The 15749-nt window shown below is 45.2% G+C and overlaps 1 protein-coding gene across 1 annotated transcript in view; it reads left to right on the plus strand.

Moving 5' to 3' along the window:
- The first annotated feature begins 9402 nt into the window (after positions 1 to 9402).
- Positions 9403 to 15749, plus strand: part of LOC115469991 (steroid 17-alpha-hydroxylase/17,20 lyase) — an 85079-nt gene continuing 78732 nt past the window's right edge. The window contains exon 1 of the mRNA XM_030202822.1: positions 9403 to 9758. Coding sequence (XP_030058682.1) covers positions 9450 to 9758 — 309 coding nt within the window. The 5' untranslated portion in view covers positions 9403 to 9449. The remainder of the gene's footprint in view (positions 9759 to 15749) is intronic.

The following is a 15749-nucleotide window of genomic DNA, read 5'->3' on the forward strand; positions in this document are numbered from 1 at the left end:
AATTACCTGGATATCCAAGAAAAGTTAAAAAGTTGTGGGACAACAGTGAGCTGTATTTTCAAAGCACTTAGACTAATGAAGTTCCTTTGATGCATATTTTCAAAGCACTTAGACTTATAAAGTTACAGTGCAACCTATGGAACTTTGTAAGTCTAAGTGCTTTGAAAATGAGCCCCACGTGTGCAACCTATGGAACTTTAAGGAGTCCTTTTACTAAGGTGCTCAGAAAAATGGCCCGTGGTAGTGTAGGCACAGGTTTTGGGCATGCGCAGATCCATTTATCAGAGTACCTGCAAAAAATGCCTTTTTAAAATTTTTGCCAAAAATGGACATGCAACAAATGTGCGGCCATTTTGAGTCATGTGGAGGGGCATAATCAAACGCAAACGCCTGTTTCCATGGGCGTCTATGTCCGAAAACGGGTACGTGAAGAGGCGGGACAGACCGTATTTTCGAAAAAAAATGGACGTTTTTCAGCTGGGCGTTTGTTTTTTTTTAGCGATAATGGAAACTAAAAATGCCCAGCTCAAAAACGTCCTAATCCGAGCCATTTGGTCGTGGGAGGGGCCACGATTTGTAGTATACTCGCCCCCCTGACATGCCAGGACACCAACTGTGCACCCTAGAGGTCAGTGCGGTGGACTTCAGAGAACGCTCCCACATGCATAGCTCCCTTACCACGGGTGCTGAGCACCCAACCCCCTCCCCCAAAACCCACTACCCACAAATGTACAACACTACCATAGCTCTTAGGGGTGAAGGGGGCACCTACATGTGGGTACAGTGGGTTTTGGAGACTTCCCATTTACCAGCACAAGTGTTACAGGTAGGGGGGGATGGGCCTGGGTCCACCTGGCTGAAGTGCACTGTGGTACCCACTAAAAGTGCTCCAGGGACTTGCATATACGCAGACCTCTAGGACTTGTTGCTGCTATATAACATTGGCACACCAGTTGATACCTGAAGACTAATCTCTCCGAAAACGTCCTTTATTGGAATAAGCACACTTACTCACAGTTAACTGCAGATCAGAGGTTGTGCCCCACTGGCAACGAGTCTCCCTGGTACTGAGATTAGCGGTAGGTCAGAGCTGGCAGAATGGTGTACAATGGCTTCTTTCAGCCATATTCAAGGTAAGAACTAAGTTCTGTAACGTGGCTAACACGTGAAAGGGATCTAAAACTGGCTTACAAAAATGGCCACTACCTCATGGACTACCGGAAACAAAACAGGGCACACTCTGACCCAGTAAGCAGGGGGGAAAGCACCATGGGAGTAGAGCCTACCAACTACCAACATCGTGAGCATTTGCCACAAGCTAGTGGAATCACGGAGCCCAATACCCTACACCCACCACAATGCATTGCTGATGTGACTCTGCAGTGCGCATAACAGAAAAGTTGTCACACTCACCCGAGAGCCAGGGAAAGCCAGTGAAAGGCTGTCACAGGATAGAACACATTCTGCTGTCATAGAGGTGGATATGGCATTTGAGGCTGGCATAGAGGCTGGAAAAAAAGTTATTAAAGTGGGTTTTTTTTGGTGGGAGGGGGTTAGTGACCACTGGGGGAGTCCAGGGAGGTCATCTCCGATTCCCTCCGGTGGTCATTTGGGCAGTTGGGGCACTTTTTTGGGACTTGTTCGTGAAAAAAAAAGGGTCCAAAAAAAGTGACCCAAAATCGTGGTAAAAACGCCTTTTTTTTCGATTATCAGCTAAAGACGCCCATCTCTCCTCGGCCGATAACCACGCCCCAGTTCTGCCTTCACCACGCCTCTGACACACCCCCATCAACTTTACCCGTTTCCACGACAGATTGCAGCTGGAAACGCCCAAAATCGGCTTTCGATTATACCGATTTGGGCGCCCACGGGAGAAAGACGCCCATCTCCCGATTTGGGTCGCAATATAGGCGTTTTTCTCTTTCGATTATAAGCAGGTTAGTCACCTCTCCCCTCTCCAATCGGTTCAAAACTCTGCTGCCCATCTCGTCTTCCGCCAGGGTCGCTTTACTTATACTACCCCTCTCCTCAAGTCGCTTCACTGGCTCCCTATCCGTTTTCGCATCCTGTTCAAACTTCTTCTACTAACCTATAAATGTACTCACTGCTGCTCCCCAGTATCTCTCCACACTCGTCTTTCCCTACACCCCTTCCCGTGCACCTACCCTCCTCTCCTCCTTCCTGTACACATTAATTGATTTGATTTGCTTACTTTATTTTTGTCTATTAGATTGTAAGCTCTTTGAGCAGGGACTGTCTTTCTTCTATGTTTGTGCAGCGCTGCATACGCCTTGTAGCACTATAAAAATGCTAAATAGTAGTAGTAGTAGGTCTGAGACCTTACTGCCAGCCATTGACTTAGCACTAAGGTCTCTCGCGTTAATCGTGTGGTAATCGCCTACGCGCATCAAGTCGGAGTTACTGCCTGATTTTCTCAGTGCGCCAGAAAATAAAATATATTTTCAGGCATGCATAGTGGACGTGTGTAAAAAATGAAAATACCACATCGGCCATGCGGTAAATCCAAATTGGTGCACGTTGGGCGCACATAGGCGTCTATGCAGCTTAGTAAACGGGCCTCTAAGTGCTTTAAGTGACTCCAGCCAACTTATTAGTGGAACATAACCACAGAGGCATGCTATGGCCACATTTTCAATATGGTAATACTAGAGCCCAGCTAAGAAACAGGTTATTTTGAGTTAGTCTTCACGGGACCAAACTTGCTTTCCTTGTGCCATCACTATCCAGTGGGTAGGCAGTGTTTTAAAAGGTGAAGGATAAAGGACTTTTTAAAAACATGTATATCCCACATTATTTTTATTACATTTGTGCCCGTGCTTTCCCACTCATGGCAGGCAATGGAGGGTTAAGTGACTTGCCCAAAGTCACAAGGAGCTGCCTGTGCCGGGAATTGAACTCAGTTCCTCAGGACCAAAGTCCATCACCCTAACCACTAGGCCACTCCTCCACCCAAACAAAGTTGTGTTCAATGTGGCTTACATTTGAAAATACAGCGAGACAGCATAATAGAATTCAGTTATATCATGGGAGTAAATAGACAGATATGTCTGAAACATTTACCAAAGTTGAGATTAGCATATATACACAATTGGTATTTAAAAACCAGCTCACTCTCTACTTCCAAGTAAAGGGGGCTCTCCAAATGGATGGCAGCATGCACCCATGTATAATAGTATCACGAGTGAGCTGTTTTTTTTTAAATCTCCTTGGTGTCATGATTTGTAGACTGGCAATTATATATGATTGAAATCATCACAAACCATTCAGAGCGCTTGTCTTTGTAGCTTACGTTACAGCCTCTGACGCAGTCTCTTTAGGCAAAACACGGCCTGAGTTGGGAATTTTATCTGACTGTGACTCTGCAATAAAGAATATTTTGGACTGATCACTGATCTGCTGTGTTTTTTCCCACATATGTATAAACATGCACACACCAGAACAGACATCTATACACACATTGCAAAAGTAAACAACAACTTCTACATAATACATCCAAAACTTAATTTTTATTTTCTCATTTCCATCTTCCAAAATTCTAGACAGCAGATGTATAGATCAGCAGGACCCAAAGCACTTCAAAAAAAGTAAAGTCAGAAACACCTTTTTGATGCTGCTTTTAACTCCTAACCCTTATTCACTTGTTCAGAACCCTTATTTTAGCATCCTCACTTTAATGTTCCCTTATCTCTTATTTGTCCTGTTTGTCTGTCCTAATTAGATTGTAAGCTCTGTCGAGCAGGAACTGTCTCTTCATGTTCAAGTGTACAGCGATGCGTACGTCTAGTAGCGCTATAGAAATGATAAGTAGTAGTAGTAAACAACAACAACAACAACACAGTTTATACCTAATTGTTCAACCACCCTTAGGATTCACCTTTGGGTTTAAAAAGCAATACCATGTGCATGTAAGGACTGGATAAACAAATTAAAACAAAGTTTAAAGCAAATGCCCTTAATTTGTAATACTTGGTAGCAATAATGAAACAGTGATGGAATATTCACATAGCAAGCAGCCTGAGCCAACAGATTTGCTTTAAACTAAATATAATTAACTTTGTATGAATTTGGTGGCTAACAGTGTGCTGAACTGGACAATGTTGCCACATTCAGACTGACTCTGGACAGAACGTCTGCATGGAGGAAGCCCTTCCCTCATTATTCAATACCTCTCTTTGAAATAGCAGTAATAAAAAAAGTCAAGTGCATTTTTATAATATACCACTGCAATCCACAAAACAAAAGAAGCAAGTTTCCACATGATATGTTTTTCTTTTGATGTAGGCACAGGAAAAATAATGTTAAATGCTCCCAGATCTCAGCCTAATTAATGTTGTTGTTTTTTTTTAAATTGTACTTATAAATACTAAGTCTGATTGTTAAGCACCTGATTCTCATAACATGATGTCTGTTTTGGTGGCCCTTTACTAGGTGAAAACACCTCTGCACCAATACAAGCAGTGCTTATAACCAGCCCCTCAAAATGACACAATGATTTACAATTTAGAACTAATTACTCAATACTTCCCCTGTGTACATGTGCATGCTGCAAAGCCAGCACATTTGAAAATAAAAGCAAGATCAAATAAAAATGTTACCAACAATAAAGAATGACAACGTGAATAGTGCAGCTCATAGGTTTGCTTGCTTTGTTTTGGGTGAACGGGGATGACCGACAGCTGCACGAAAGACAGGGAAAGGGAGACCAACCTAATTGGCTTCTTTTGATGTCTCCTGCTCCGGCTCCCTGCACCGCTGCCCTTCTTCAGTTTTCTGGGCCACCGGCAGCATCAGTGAGGTAAACACACTGCCTTCAGCAGCCCTGGAACCTCTCCCTCTGTTACAGCACTCTGCCTAGGTGGGACAGGAAATTGTAGCAGCCCATTTGGGCGAAACACGGCTAGTATTGGGCAATATACTAAGTTTGCTACTCAACGAATACAAGTTTGTGTATACCTGTTGTTGATCTGCTCTTTTTATTTCCATGCGTGGGGAATGGGCATAGAAGAGTTAACCAGCTAGGAGGTGGTAAGTGCTTCTGTGTAAACTTTTTTTTTTTCAGGTAACAAGCCAATGTGTTCATATCTTGTCTCCCAAAGGAAATACAGTAGAAGTCTAGCTTCAATGCATTGTATATAATTCGTTATAAATTCCATTAAAACAGGCACAACATTCAGCATTTCTTCAATAGCTGTTTTATTAAGTGTTCAATCGTGTCTGTATCACACAGAATTGCCTTGGGCTCTAGATAAGCCATGTGTCGCAACAAGCATCATCAGGAGACCGAACTCTGAAAATATTGATAACCACTGTTAAAACCTATTAATTATACATGAAGAACTATTAAAAAGTTTTTTCTTTAACAAAATTGCTTACCGACTGCAATATCTAACCCGTGCTTCTCAGCTAATGGCATCTGAAAGCTACAAGACGCCAATGCACGTGCTATGGAGACCCCCCCCCCCCCCATTAAAAATTAAGTTCTTTCCTTAAAGGGCAGGATTTAAATTTACCCTGTGAACAGTGAGCCCCAATCTACTTCCATGTTCAATTCCCTCGGTTCTACTGTATCAGAGGTGTAAATACATTTCTGTTCCTTTAAAAAATAATTTTTTAATGTCCCCTCCCTGTGAACATTAGCACAAGACTTGAAAAAAAAGTAATTGAAAAATGTCTATAATATTGGCACGTTAAAATGCGCTAAGCCCATATTTTAATGTGGCTTAGTAAAAGGGTTCCTCTGTAAGTTATCCCCTGGATTCTATATAGCACGTCAAGAGATCTGCGCTGAAATCCAGGCATGTTCTATAACGCCGAGCATAACTTATTTGGCTTAACAAGCAAATTAGCATTGATAACAGCACTTACATAGTTAACATACATAGTAGGTGACGGCAGAAAAAGACCTGCACGGTCCATCCAGTCTGCCCAACAAGATAAATTCATATGTGCTACTTTTTGTGTATACCTTACCTTGATTTGTACCTGTCCTTTTCAGGGCACAGACCGTATAAGTCTGCCCAGCACTATCCACGCCTCCCAACCACTAGCCCCGCCTCCCACCACCGGTTCTGGCTCAGACCGTATAAGTCTGCCCAGCACTATCCCCGCCTCCCAACCACCAGTCCCGCCTCCCACCACCGGCTCTGGCACAGACCGTATAAGTCTGCCCAGCATTATCCCCGCCTCCCAACCACCAGCCCCGCCTCCCACCACCGGCTCTGGCACAGACCATATAAGTCTGCCCTGCACCATCCCCGCCTCCCACCACCGGCTCTGGCACAGACCATATAAGTCTGCCCAGCACCATCCCCACCTCCCAACCACCAGTCCTGCCTCCCACCACCGGCTCTGGCACAGACCATATAAGTCTGTCCAGCACCATCCCCACCTCCCAACCACCAGTCCTGCCTCCCACCACCGGCTCTGGCACAGACCGTATAAGTCTGTCCAGCCCCATCCCCGCCTCCCGCCACCAGCTGTGCCACCCTATCTCAGCTTGCTTTCCTTTTTGTCTCTAATTTATTATATTGTTGCACCAGTGGCGTAGCCACAGGTGGGCCGGGGCCCCTCCACTTAGGGCTCAGGCCCACCCATTTAGTGCTAGCTAGTGGGGATCTCAAGCTCCGCCAGCTGAAGACCCCCCCCTGATGGTGCTGAAAACACTGCTCTCCACTTCAGCAGTCTAAGCTTCTTAAGCTGCTGATACTGGCCTGATCACATTCGGGGAGGGGAGGAAGGGGGAGGAGAACACTTGGTGCCCACCCACTTCTTGACTAGGCCCACCCAAAATCTGCTGTTTGGCTATGCCCCTGGTTGCACTAGTTAAAAAAGGTGTAAAATGTCATTGTAATCACATTTTTTATTATTAAAAAGAACTCTCCTTCCACAGCACTTAACAAGCACTTAACAAGCAATAATGAGCACTAATTGGCAATAATTATAATTTACATGCACAACTCGCTAAGCGTATTCTGTAACGCAGTGCGCCTAACTTCTAATGCGTGCAGGCAAAAAAGGGCATGGTTATGGGCGGGGAAATGAACATTTCGTGGGCTTTGCAAAACTTACAGGCGAAGTTATAGAATATGCAGGGCCGTGCCAACACGGTAAGCGAGGAAAGCATGGCAGGAGGGCGCCATCCTCTGGGGGGCACCCTGCCGCACCATGCTTACCTTGCCCTCTTCTCCCCAGATCCTTTTCCTTTTTTTTTTTGTTTAAATTTACCTCTGTCCGGCGGCGTAGCATCAGTGAGAAGGAGGCAGCGCTCCCCCGCCCCGACGTGTCTACTAGTCTTCCCTTCGCTGTGTTCCGCCTTCTTCTGATGTCAGAAATGACATCAGAAGAAGGCGGGACACTTAGCGAAGGGAAGAAGACTAGTAGACACGTCGGGGCGGGGGAGCGCCGCCTCCTCACTGACGCTACGCTACCGCCGGACAGAGGTAAATTTAAACAAAAAAAAAAAGGAAAAGGATCTGGGGAGAAGAGGGTGGGCAGTGTAGCGATCGTTTTCGGGGGGGAGCGGTGCGGTACCAACGGGGAGGGGGGCGGCGCGGTGCCAACGGGGGGGGGGGGCGCCGGAGGCCCTAGGCATGGCCCTGAGAATATGGCCCAGTGCGTTTAAATCTACATGCCGGGATTCACGCTACATTTTCATTGGTGTAAATGGAGGAGCATAGTTTCAGGCATTGGGATATCAACTAGGTATATTTTACGTATCGTGCCTAAATCTAGGCACCGCTTATAGAATACGCTTAGCAACATTTTCCGCACAGATTTTTTTTTTAGGTACTATATATAGAATCTCCCCTATGTGTGTAACTGGGAACCCCACCCCTTGCAAATGCACACTGTAGCATTTATATGTACCTTTTCAGAATAGCGCTTTGGGCACATACACGCCTAAGTGCTAATGGTTTCTGCTGTTAAGTGCCCAAAGGGGCATATACCCATGCACGCCTAGTTACAGAATTGTCCTTACATATGCTTGTTTCTACCAGATATTTATGCACAAAGTTGCTCCCTGCCTCTAAGCAGAGGAATGTAGAAATGTTATCGGAAATTAGGGAGGCTAACAAGCTGGGCAACACAATAATAATGGGTGATTTCAATTACCCCGATATTGACTGGGTAAATGTAACATCAGGGCATGCTAGAGAGGTAAAATTCCCTGATGAAATCGAGGACTGCTTTGTGGAGCAGCTGGTGCAGGAGCCAACAAGAGAAGGAAAAATGCTAGACTTAGTCCTTAGTGGAGCACATGATCTGATGCAGGAGGTAATGGTGCTGGGGCCACTTGATAACAGTGATCATAACATGAGCAGGTTTGATATTAACTTAGGAGTAAGTATAAACAGGAAATCTAATACGTTAGCATTTAACTTTCAAAAAGGAGACTATGATAAAATGTGAACGGTGAAAAAAAAACAGAGGAGCAGCTGTACGGGTCAAAAATGTACATCAGGTGTGGATGCTGTTCAAAGGTACCATCCTGGAAGTCCAGGCCAAATATATTCTGTGTATTAAAAAAGGAGGGAGGAAGACCAAATGACAGCCGGCATGGTTAAAAAGTGAGGTGAAGGAAGCTATTAGAGCAAAAAGAAAATCCTTCAGAAAATGGAAGAAGGAACTGACTGAAAATAATGAGAAACAGCAAAAGGAATGTCAAGTCAAATGCAAAGCGCTGATAAGGAAGGCAAAGGGGGACTTTGAAAAAAACATTGTGTTGGAGGCAAAAACACATAGTAAAAAATTTTTTAGGTATATTAAAAGCAAGAAGCCGTCAAAAGAATCGGTTGGACCGCTAGATGACCTCAGGGATAAAAGGGGCAAAGCCATAGCGGAGAGATTAAATGAATTCTTTGCTTCGGTCTTCACTGAGGAAGATTTGGGAGAGATACCGGAGCCAGAAATGGTATTCAAAGCTGACGAGTCGGAGAAACTGAATGAAATGTCTAGGTGCCCTGTTATAAAATTACCTTGCCTAAGTCCAAGGCCACAAAAAGAAGGAAAACATGCATCAGTGCTTTGTGTATATCCTTGTTAACTAGTTAAATTTAAACTGCATACAGGATTAAATTACTAGCAGAACAAGATATCCCGAGCAGCTATAACTAAACATCCTGCACCCTTAACTTCCCAAGCTAGCAGAAGAAATTCACTTTCTGTCTTTTTTTTTAAACTTATCCCTATCCTCCCCCACCACCCTGCTAACACGAAAGAGACCTGAAATGGGCTTTTTTTTTTTCCTCACACCACACACTCAGAATTGCTGTGCTGTCCTGAGGGAGTTATTTTGTGGATTTCTGGTGTGGTCTCTTTTTTTTCTTTCTTCTCTGGTTGGCTGATCCCAAAAAGCCCTGGAGTATTTATTTGGCCTTTCTTGCCTAGTGATATTATAATTTCAAGGTAACAAGGAAAGGAGAGAGGCTATGGCACTAGCACTCAGCACCTGTCTGGTCTTGCTTGGACTTGCTTTCCTCATTTATAAGAGATTCACAAGAAAGCCGGCGGGGGTTAAGTACCCCACCAGTCTGCCCTCTTTGCCCTTCATCGGAAGCCTCCTGTTCTTGAGAAATCAAAAACTACCTCATGTTTTCTTCAAGAGCCTGCAAGAAAAATATGGCAGTTTGTACTCTTTGAAGATGGGATCCCAGTACACGGTGATTGTGAACAACCACAAACATGCAAAGGAAGTTTTGCTTAAAAAGGGTAAAATCTTTGCTGGAAGACCAAGGGCAGTGAGTATCCTTTGCCCATTTACAATGTCGTGAGATACGAGGGGCTGTGTTTGCACTCCTGCTGGGGTGAATATATAGAGATCGCAGGACTTCCAGAGGCAAATAATAATTTAAGGCACTGTTTACAAAGGCACACGAGTGTTTTTAGCCCGTGCTAACTGTGTAAATACCCGTAATATTCCTTTGAGCGTCAATACAGCGCACGCTAAAAATGCTAGCAGACCTTTGTAAACATGGCCCTTATTAACTAAGCAGTATAAAATGTTTTGTACATTTTTGGGATCTTGCCGGGTGTCTGTGACCTGGATTGGCCACTGTTGGAAACAGGATGCTGGGCTCGATGGACCTTTGGTCTTTCCCAGTATGGCAATACTTTTATGTAGTAACTAATCATAATTTGGAGATTTTAGCCTGCTTTTCCAAATGACGTATGGCATTCTTAGATCGTGGCTTCTCCTGCCTGCTACAAATAAGTTAATCCGTACTGTTTCTGGGTTTGTTTGTTTTTTTAATAATGCCTTACTGTAATGGGTCTAGATGCGGATGAGGTTTTGGGATTATGAATACACTGATCCATTTCCATTCAATTTCTCCCTGTGAAGTCAGTAGTAAATGTCCGCACTTCAGAATATTTGATGCATCTCATTAAAGACATTCATTTTCTAATACAATCAATACCTCTGTATTAGAATGTATTTCTTATGGGCTTAATCAAAGCATGAAAAGGGGGTTCTATTGTATAATTGCTGCAATCGGAATTCACTAGTTTTCTGAGGCTAATCTTATAATAGGTTGCCTAAGTTGGGAGGGTAAGTAGACACCTATTTTGGGCCTATTTTAGAAAGACACATAGTGCATTTTTTCTAGCAAAAAAGGTGCTGGTACTCAAATGCTAGTCTGCCCTTCAGAGGTGGGGCGATCACTGAGGGACCCACCCTACAATAGTCAGGGCCCCTGCAACCAGTCACAGAATCTATGACAAGGCAGAATTGGTGTGTAGAGCCTGAGCTCTTTCATTAAAACTTGGGGTCCATGTGTCAATTTTAGCATACAATGGAAAAGGTGCCGGTACTCAGTACCCCCAAGTACCCCCTCAAAAAAAGCCCTGGGATGTATTTTCAAAGCACTTAGACTTACAAAGTTCCATAGTAACCTATGGAATTTTGTAAGGCTAAGTGCTTTGAAAATGAGCCTCCGGGCACTTATGGGCCTTCGTAAAACTGCCCCAGAAAAGCTGTAGAAATTGTGGCTAAAATGAAGCCACAAATATTTAAGCCTAGTCCGGAGCAGGTGTATATGTTTGTACATAAATCGTTACACCACCTGTGCTTCACCTCAAACCAACCCCTGAACTCAGCTACCGTTCTTGTCATCATGTATAGTTTTACATGGTGGGTAACTTCGTAAGTGGAATTTCATGCATTTATACTGTCTCATTTTATGCTTGTAATCTTGCCACACAAGTATACTTGTTCTTTCCAACATAACTGCCTAACTATCCCTTCCCACCTTAATATTAGGCTCAAAATTCATGCTTCAGCATATTGGCTCAAACTTTATAGAATGGCTTAGCCTTTGATATGAGGTTTAAATCTTACCTGAAAGCATACTATTTTAGTCAGGGGTTTTCTGTAATTTGGGATGTGACTCCCCCTTCAAAATCGTCCCGTTTGCAGGGATACAACAGCACAGCCTGCGTCTTACATGTTTAACCTCCTTTCCTTATCTATAGACACTCTTGTTCAGAAATTGTTGGCTCTTCTGTTACTGGTTCTCTGTGAAATCACTCTGTGTGTGATTTGTTTTCCACATGGTTGGTGGAAGTCAAGAATCTACCAGACATTTACTATATATTTCTGTCATAATGGGGGAGATAAACTCTTTACAGCTTGAATAGGATTGTTGTATACTAACTAAGGGCCATGTTTACTGAGGTGCGCTAGTGTTTATAGCGTGTGCACGCAATTAGCACGTGCTAACTGTGCAGGCGCCCATAGGAATATTGTGGGCACCTACTGTCTGCTGTCTTGCAGGTTAGTGGGTGCTGCCTGAAACTCTGGGCAGTGGACTGGATCAACTTTCAATATATTTCACGTGAAAGTACAGAAAACTGCACTAATAGTGAAACAAACAGCATTAAGCAAAAGTTCAAATGATTCTGTGTAAGTGCAGAAGACATCTGGCTTTTGGGCTCCCTGGTGCTGAATCTGATGGTAGAGGCTGTTTCTTTGACCCAGAGTTATTTTCATATACACAATACTCCCCCTTCTCTCCCCCTCCCCTCCCTGGTCTGGCTGTGGGCATAGTTGATGAGAGCTGAGGCCAGTAGTCTGAGTGCCTTCCCTTGGCAACCTCTCTGCTCTACCACCCAGCCCTCCCTCCATGCAGGGGCTGATGCCCAGGGGTTTGCTGGTGAAATAGCTGCAGGTGCATATCTCAAGCTGGTCCGCCGTATGATATAGGCCGGGTCCTTCCTCTCACACAGCCTGAACCTTCCTCCTCCGCATCCAGTATAGTACAGCGAGGAAGAGTGTTGCCCCAAGTATCCCGACAGCCACTGCCAGGGCTGCGACAGCCACGCCTGCAGAGAGATCATAAGTGTTAGCGAACGGCTCGGTGTCTATTACCCAGCTCACTTCCCCTCAGAAAGCATTTTGCATACTTGCAAGCTAAGCACTGTCCCCCAGATTCTATCTATGGCATCGAGATGTGTGCACAGATCAAAGATCCGCATGCAAATTCATTAACTTAGAAGACAATTAACTGCAGTTGTTAATTATTGTTAAAAATTTGCATGTGCATCTCTGTGGCCCTGTTCTGTGTGAATTGGAGCTACAGGAGAAGCAGCCTGAGAACCACTGACTAGCTTTTAACCTGTCTAAAAAGCACAAGATAGCTCAGCCATTCCCAACCCAGTCCTCGGGTCATACCTAGTCCGATTGGGTTTTCAGATGCAAATCTAACTCGTGAATATTCATTATGGATATCCTGAAAACCCGATGTCACTAACCGCCTTATTTTCGAAAGAGAAAGACGCCCATATTTCGACCCAAATCGGGAGATGGGCGTCTTTCTCCCGTGGGCGCCCAAATCAGTATAATCGAAAGCCGATTTTGGGCGTCTTCAACTGCAATCTGTCACGGAAACGGCCAGTTAATGGGGGCGTGTCGGAGGCGTGGTGAAGGCGGGACTGGGGCGTGTTTATCGGCTGAGGAGAGATGGGCGTCCTCGGCCGATAATCGAAAAAAGAAAGGCGTTTTTAGCACGAATTTGGGTCACTTTTTTTGGACCTTTTTTTTCACGAACAAGTCCCAAAAAAGTGCCCTAAATGACCAGATGACCACCGGAGGGAATCGGGGATGACCACCCCTGACTCCCCCAGTGGTCACTAACCCCCTCCCACCCAAAAAAAACAACTTTAAAAACTTTTTTTCCAGCCTGTATGCCAGCCTCAAATGTCATACCCAGCTCCATCACAGCAGTATGCAGGTCCCTGGAGCAGTTGTTAGTGGGTGCAGTGCACTTCAGGCAGGTGGACCCAGGCCCATCCCCCCACCTACCTATTACACTTGTGGTGGTAAATGGGAGCCCTCCCAACCGCCCCCAAAACCCACTGTACCCACATCTAGGTGCTCCCCTTCACCCATAAGTGCTATGGTAATGGTGTAGAGTTGTGGGGAATGGGTTTTGGGGGGGATTTGGGGGGGCTCAGCACCCAAGGGAAGGGAGCTATGGACTTCAGAGGTAGTTAACTTTTTTTTTTTTAATTGTTACATGTGCCCCCTAGGGTGCCCGGTTGGTGTCCTGGCATGTGAGGGGGACCAGTGTACTACGAATCCTGGCCCCTCCCATGACCCAATGCCTTGGATTTGGTCGTTTTTGAGCTGGGCGCCTTTGGTTTCCATTATCGCTGAAAAATGATGCTGCCCAGCTCAAATCCGCACAAATTCGATGCATTTGGCTGGCACAAACCGTATTATCGGAAAAAGATGGACGCCCATTTTTGTCAAAAATACGGTTTGTCCCGTCCCTTCATGTACCCGTTCTCGGAGATAGACGCCCATGGAGATGGGCGTTCGCGTTCGATTATGCCCCTCCACGTGTACCCTTGACCCACTACAATCTGGTTTTCACCCTCTCCACTCAACCAAAACTGCGCTTACTAAAGTCTCCAATGACCTATTACTGGCTAAATCCAGAGGTCAATATTCAATCCTCATTCTTCTTGATCTTTCCGCTGCTTTTGACACTGTCGATCACAGCATACTTCTCGATACCCTGTCCTCACTTGGATTCCAGGGCTCTGTCCTTTCCTGGTTCTCTTCCTACCTCTCCCTCCGCACCTTTAGTGTTCACTCTGGTGGATCCTCTTCTACTTCTATCCCTCTGCCTGTCGGCATACCTCAGGGTTCTGTTCTTGGTCCCCTCCTCTTTTCTATCTACACTTCTTCCCTTGGTTCATTAATCTCATCCCATGGCTTTTCCTACCATCTCTATGCTGATGACTCCCAAATCTACCTTTCTACCACTGATATCTCACCTTGCATCCAAACCAAAGTTTCAGCGTGCTTGTCTGACATTGCTGTCTGGATGTCTCAACGCCACCTGAAATTAAATATGACCAAAACCGAGCTTCTCATTTTCCCCCCCAAACCCACCTCCCCGCTCCCCCCGTTTTCTATTTCTGTTGATGGCTCTCTCATTCTCCCCGTCTCCTCAGCTCGAAACCTTGGGGTCATCTTTGACTCTTCTCTCTCCTCCTCTGCTCATATCCAGCAGATTGCCAAGACCTGTCGTTTCTTTCTTTACAACATCCGTAAAATCTGCCCCTTTCTTTCCGAGCACTCTACCAAAACCCTCATCCACACCCTTGTCACCTCTCGTTTAGACTACTGCAATCTGCTTCTTGCTGGCCTCCCACTTAGTCACCTCTCCCCTCTCCAGTCGGTTCAAAACTCTGCTGCCCGTCTCATCTTCCGCCAGGGTCGCTTTACTCATACTACCCCTCTCCTCAAGACCCTTCACTGGCTCCCTATCCGTTTTCGCATCCTGTTCAAACTTCTTCTACTAACCTATAAATGTACTCACTCTGCTGCTCCCCAGTATCTCTCCACACTCGTCCTTCCCTACACCCCTTCCCATGCACTCCGCTCCATGGATAAATCCTTCTTATCTGTTCCCTTCTCCACTACTGCCAACTCCAGACTTCGTGCCTTCTGTCTCGCTGCACCCTACGCCTGGAATAAACTTCCTTAGCCCCTATGTCTTGCCCCATCCTTGGCCACCTTTAAATCTAGACTGAAAGCCCACCTCTTTAACATTGCTTTTGACTCGTAACCACTTGTAACCACTCGCTTCCACCGACCCTCCTCTCTTCCTTCCCGTTCATATTAATTGATTTGATTTGCTTACTTTATTTATTTTTTGTCTATTAGATTGTAAGCTCTTTGAGCAGAGACTGTCTTTCTTCTATGTTTGTGCAGCGCTGCGTACGCCTTGTAGCGCTATAGAAATGCTAAATAGTAGTAGTAGTACCCTGAGGACTGGATTGGGAATGGCAGAGTTAGCTCCTGATACTGGAGCAATGATTTCCATATGCCTTTGGAAAATGTTGTTTAACATAAGAAAGTACATAGAAAAATGTGGCCTATTAGGTTTCAGTTTGCTGTTTTCAGGTTTTCTTGTTGGGCAGACTGGATGAACCGTTCAGGTCTTTATCTGCCGTCATCTACTATGTTACTATGCTACACAGTTAGCACGCGCTCATGGTTAGTGTACGTTAAAAGCACTAACGCACCTCTAGCGCAGCTTAGTAAACAGGGCCCCTAAGCTGCTTGCGGGATGACAGAACATTTCTCTGAGACTGATTATAATGTAACTAGCCGTTCAGCCCTTAAAAACGGGCTAGTATGGGGGGGGGGGTTGAAAGCCCCCCCCTGCCGCCGAGTTCGCTGCTGCCGCTCCCCCTCCGAGTTGCTCCCCCCCCGGAGC

Source organism: Microcaecilia unicolor, chromosome 5, assembly GCF_901765095.1.
Source record: "Microcaecilia unicolor chromosome 5, aMicUni1.1, whole genome shotgun sequence".
NCBI classification, from domain to species: domain Eukaryota; kingdom Metazoa; phylum Chordata; class Amphibia; order Gymnophiona; family Siphonopidae; genus Microcaecilia; species Microcaecilia unicolor.